At 35.9% G+C, this 5,195-nt stretch overlaps 2 protein-coding genes across 2 annotated transcripts; one reads left to right on the top strand and one right to left on the bottom strand.

The window, feature by feature from the left end:
- Positions 1 to 535: 535 nt before the first annotated feature.
- LOC121971261 (nucleoside diphosphate kinase B) lies at positions 536 to 1,986 on the top strand. Its single transcript, XM_042522437.1, has 4 exons — positions 536 to 692; positions 853 to 901; positions 1,003 to 1,234; positions 1,671 to 1,986. The coding sequence occupies exons 1-4, from the start codon at positions 642 to 644 to the stop codon at positions 1,783 to 1,785; spliced, it is 447 nt and encodes a 148-aa protein (XP_042378371.1). The 5' UTR covers positions 536 to 641; the 3' UTR covers positions 1,786 to 1,986.
- LOC121971260 (vesicle-associated protein 2-1-like) lies at positions 1,849 to 4,870 on the bottom strand. Its single transcript, XM_042522436.1, has 8 exons — positions 4,609 to 4,870; positions 4,466 to 4,536; positions 4,246 to 4,327; positions 4,061 to 4,176; positions 3,858 to 3,989; positions 3,738 to 3,764; positions 3,216 to 3,284; positions 1,849 to 2,644 (listed from the first exon to the last, which is right to left on the bottom strand). The coding sequence occupies exons 1-8, from the start codon at positions 4,661 to 4,663 to the stop codon at positions 2,510 to 2,512; spliced, it is 687 nt and encodes a 228-aa protein (XP_042378370.1). The 5' UTR covers positions 4,664 to 4,870; the 3' UTR covers positions 1,849 to 2,509.
- Positions 4,871 to 5,195: the final 325 nt, after the last annotated feature.

Here is a 5,195-nt window from a genome sequence, read left to right as displayed (position 1 = left end):
GTTTGGCCTACACAAATTGTAAAATTCAGCGAGTAAACCCGTGAAAGAAAAAAATTTGGTTGTGTGAATTCAGCGCCTCGACTCTATGTTTTTTAAATTTTTTAATTTTTAAAAATAAAAAATTCTTTAAAACCTCCTAAATACATATATTATTCCTATTAACATTTAATTTTTTTAATCTTAAATACTAAAAAAAAATCTGAATTCTAAAAATTTAAATCCTAAATACATATAATATACATCGTGAACATATAAATTTTTTAATTTTAAACATTATTATTAAAAAGAAAATCTGAATCCTAAAAATAAAAAATTTTATTAACTCAAATATATTATAATATAATTTTTAAATCTTATAATTTTAAACCTTAAATCCATATAATATACCTTAAAATAAATTTTAAAAAAAAATTGATGAATATGATTTCAGCCCCTTAAAATATATATATATTAAAACAACTGATAAGTGTTAGTAATTTTCATTTAAAAAGAGGGTGCTGTGGTAAATTGCTCAAATCCTAATTTTGATTAGGGTTTCCGGATGAGTTCCATTCCCACTCTATAAAAGCTCTGGCTTTTGTCATCTCTCATCCTCCTCTTTCACGGCGTCGGCGGGCGACAGAAAGTAAGCGAGTTCAGAGATGGAGCTGACCTTCATCATGATCAAGCCCGACGGCGTCCAACGCGGCTTGGTATGTTAAATTCACCCTTCCCTTTGCGTTATCTTTTTTTCGCTTGATTTTCCCTTTTCTCCATTGTTTTATCGTGTATTTTTTTTCCGGGCATGTGTTATTGGATTCGCCAAGCCCCAATTTTTAATCGATTTTTGTTTGCTCTCCGTTTGCCCATCAGATTGGAGAAATCATTAGCAGGTTTGAGAAAAAGGGATTCTACTTGAAAGGTAAAAGAAAGAAAAACATAAATATAAACTACGATCCTTTATATTTTATATTGTAGAGAAGAAAGCTGAAATTTTTATGGGTAATTTTGTGGCTTCATCAGGGTTGAAGCAGGTGAGCGTGGAACGCTCCTTTGCGGAGAAGCACTACGCTGACCTCTCTGCTAAGCCCTTCTTTGGTTCCCTGGTGGAGTACATCATCTCTGGTCCAGTGGTAGCCATGGTGTGGGAGGGAAAGAATGTTGTGGTTACTGGACGCAAGATCATTGGGGCAACCAACCCAGCTGAATCTGCCCCCGGAACCATTCGTGGAGACTATGCAATTGACATCGGCAGGTGATGATTTCTTTCCCAACTATCTTCTTTTTTTCTTCTTCTTCTCGATATGAATCCTGACAGAGGTTTGTTACGTAATAACGATACGTCACTACAACTATCATCTCTGTAAATATGATCAATCTAAGGAATCACGTACTTGACCTAAGATACATATGATTAATTGATATGATAATTTGAGTATGAAAGTACAATGCAAATGTTAAACTTGGTGGTTCAACTGTAAAGCTATTCTTACGAAAAGATTCGAATGTGCATGTAACCTTTTGCATCACTTTTCTGGCAACTCCAAATGAACTTTCTAAAAGGCCTAAACAAGGTGGTTAATGATTGATGCTACTAGTTTTAGTGTTTTTTAAAAGTTAAGTTGGCCTTAAGAGAATTATTGTGCAGAATCCGAAAGTTAAGTTGGTCATGATTTCAATTCTACGTGCAGGAATGTGATTCATGGAAGTGACTCTGTCGAGAGTGCGAGGAAAGAGATTGCTCTGTGGTTCCCCGAAGGCATCTCTGAGTGGCAGAGCAACCTCCACCCCTGGATTTACGAGTAGAGAATAGAGATGGAAGGACTTCCCACCTTGTAAGATTCAAGGGCATGACCTGTTTCAGCTTTTCCTAAGAACCCTAGTGTCTTGGTCATTTGAGATTTCATGTTGTGCTTTATGACTGTAGTTGTGGATCTCCACGAACTGCATTATCATCTTCAGTGCTATTTAATGTTTGGTGAATCTATGATACATGGTTTGGTTAAATCAGGTTCTTTAAAGTCCAACCGAGAAAGCTAAGAAACGGTTTTCTAGTTTTATTTTAAATTAACTGCCATGGATTGCCAATATCGTGCTAGTCAAATTAATTTACAGTTTGCATGATAAATAATGTGGATTATAATTTTGTTTTGGCTGAGATTATTGTTTATTTAAATGTCAAATGGATCATGCGTTATCATTTGAGTTAAATGCATTTACCTCAAACATAATCTGGAATGTTATAGTACAGTCTTAATCAAAATCAAGAAACATGATACACATTCTAAGAACGGAGTAAAATCACAATGTATACAAATCAATGATCTTCTAGGGTTCCTTCTTTCCCACGGGTTTAGATCAAACACACAAGCCACTGAATTGAACAGGAGAATGTCGAAACTAATGAAATTTCAACGCACCTTTTTTAGTGCAGCAAACGAGGGAGAAAAGACATGGTTAATGAAACAGAAGAGTGAGGTGGTCGTGGATATAAGCAAACTTGATTAAGCTCTCAAGGTCTGGTAACAGTTCATGAAGTTGGTGATGCAGTGAATAGAAGGTTTAGGATGAACCCAAATGTTATGCCGACGAGGCCGGCAAATGCAGCAAACGTCATGGAAAAACCAGCATCAGTTTTGCGACTTCGGCGTTTGTTCAACATTTCCTGAAAACATGAATTGCAAAAAAAAAAAAAAAAGTTACAAACAACATTTCCTGAAAATATAAATTACCAAAAATGTTGGCAAACAAATACAAAAATATTATGAATCAAAGAGAGAAACCTATAGGAGCCATCAGGAATCAAATTTCTTACTAACATACTAAAAGAAAAGGCAAGACTGAACATAAGGGGGATTAGTTGTGGTTTATAAGTTGAATCAGTTTGATTGGGTTAGTGCTGAACCTGAACTCATTTAAATTGGGGTTCTACAAGCAGAAATTAGGGTGTTTTGAGATTTAATTCCAGCAGCAACCTTTTGAATTAATCTTTGTCTAGAATCATCTATGCACCTTCTTCAATTGGAGAGAGATATCTAGGGTAAGTGTTTCTCTATTCTTTGATTCTGTTTTAGACAGGCCTAGCTTGGCGAGTAGCAGTTTACATCTACTTTCACAAATTCTGAAATCATTTATAAGCTATAGATGAGTAGCAGTATCGGATGTGCTTAACAGAAAGGAAATAAAAAATATTTTGGTAAAAGGTGAAGTGATAAAAATGAAAGGATATGACGAACCAATTCCCTTTTGAACTGATGATTTTGATGAACAATAAAATCACGTTCTTCCTTCAACTGTTGCAATGCCTGCATTTGAGCATTCAATAGTATATATATTAGATGAAACTTGAATAAAAGAGACTTACCACAACATTGTGCTATAAATACCCACTTAGATGCCACATGATCTCCCTTTCATTTAATCCTACCTGATAAACCAGCTGGATCATACATCTCGACACAATTTCCATGTGAGGTACCCATTCAATTTAGTTTTCTCTAGACAAATATACAAGGACATGTTGATCCAAAAATATTCCAAGAAAAAAATTCATGTGTTATTCCAAGATCAACATAGACGTCTCATTCTCAATTTTCATTTATATATTCATGGAATTCAATAACGTGCAAATAAGGTGACTATATAAGATTTAGTCTCATTAGACGGAATCAAGAATACTAGCTGAGAAACTTGAATTTGTCGATAATTATTGGAGTAGCAAGCCATAAGGACAAGGAACATTGACAAATGTAGCTCACCTCATCAGAACTTGAATTTTTCAACACCTGAGGCATAAAGAAATGAATCATATAACATAAGCAATAAAAGAAAGTACAAGCAAACATTTGAAAACAAACATGGGGACTGGTGAGTTTTACATTAGATGCTCTGCTCTTATAAGAAGTAAGACCAGATTCTTCTTCCAAATTTTCATATCCGTTTTGCGAGGGGGGGTTATAAACAACCCTAAGTTTGAGTTCCTCTATCACCTTTTCACCATCTTTATTGAACTGCATAAATTGAAACTAGATTATATACTCCAAGAACAAAACACATTCTTAATGTTAGATTATAAACTCACTGTGTCTTTAGGGATTTCATCGATATCGTTAGTCGGGGGAACCTTAGCACTCTGAATGAGGAATTTATCCTTGCATTGCATATCCGGAGGGAGCTCCTTCTGAGCTTGGAGGGTGACTTCAAAAGTAAACATAAATGAGTAAACTTGCCTAATACATTCAATCAAAATACCAATCGCACAGATACCTGTCACGGTACATGAGTCCCAAGGTTGTACCACGCTTGCATTAGGTCGAACAAAATACTTCTTAGGAGACGTCGTTTTCACCTATGCATCGAGCCAAAGAATCAGATCCGATTGTCACAGAGCTCAATGTGAGACAAAATCGAAACCCCTTCCTCCCACATCGAAGATGCAGCACCCGAAAAGCTTAAATGGAAAAACTCAGTCAACTGTTTTGAATACCTTGAAGGCGACATGATGCTCCGTGTTGTTGACGACCTTGATATTGCAGGGCGATGGCTTCTCCAACTCAACTATTCATCACGAAATCTGGTATTTAGGGAAACATAAAGGTGAGGAAAACAAAGCAGAAACTGTTAGCTTACCTTCGAAGCTGAGCTCTTCCGGGTAAACGGAGATCATTTGGCCGCCGACGCGCATCGGTGGATTGGACTTTGGAGGTGTAGCAGAAGAAGAAAGGTGAAATCTCAGTAGGAGGCGGAGGTGGGGATGTAAAGGAAGTCGAAGAAGGCGAGGAATCTCGGTAAGAGACGAGATTAGCAGGAGTAAGGAAGCCGAAGTCTCGGGCGATCGATTTGGGAGGAGGAATGGAATGGCTTGGAGCCCAGTTCAGGGCGACGACGACGGAGTGACATTGGTTTTAATATAAGGCACGTTTTTATCGGGCCACTTTTTTTAATCGTAATTTTAAAAATTAAAATGCCCTCGGATATATATTTTTTTTTGAAAAAAATAATTGTATTACCTAAGAATTAATAATTAATGCAATTAATTTATTTAGCAGAATAATAATTTAATTATATCACAACACCTTGTTTTTGTCAGCGTAATAATGGTCATAACGATTACAGAATAATAATATAATTATGTCACACCATTTTTTTTAGTGCTAATGATTAAGGGCGAAAATGAAAACAAACAAGGACGCATTAAAAAAAACAAAATAAAAAAC

Source organism: Zingiber officinale, chromosome 4A (genome assembly GCF_018446385.1).
Source record: "Zingiber officinale cultivar Zhangliang chromosome 4A, Zo_v1.1, whole genome shotgun sequence".
Classification (NCBI taxonomy): Eukaryota; Viridiplantae; Streptophyta; class Magnoliopsida; order Zingiberales; family Zingiberaceae; genus Zingiber; species Zingiber officinale.
The sequence above is the reverse complement of the archived record's forward strand: the minus strand, read 5'-3'. Positions and strand labels throughout refer to the sequence as shown.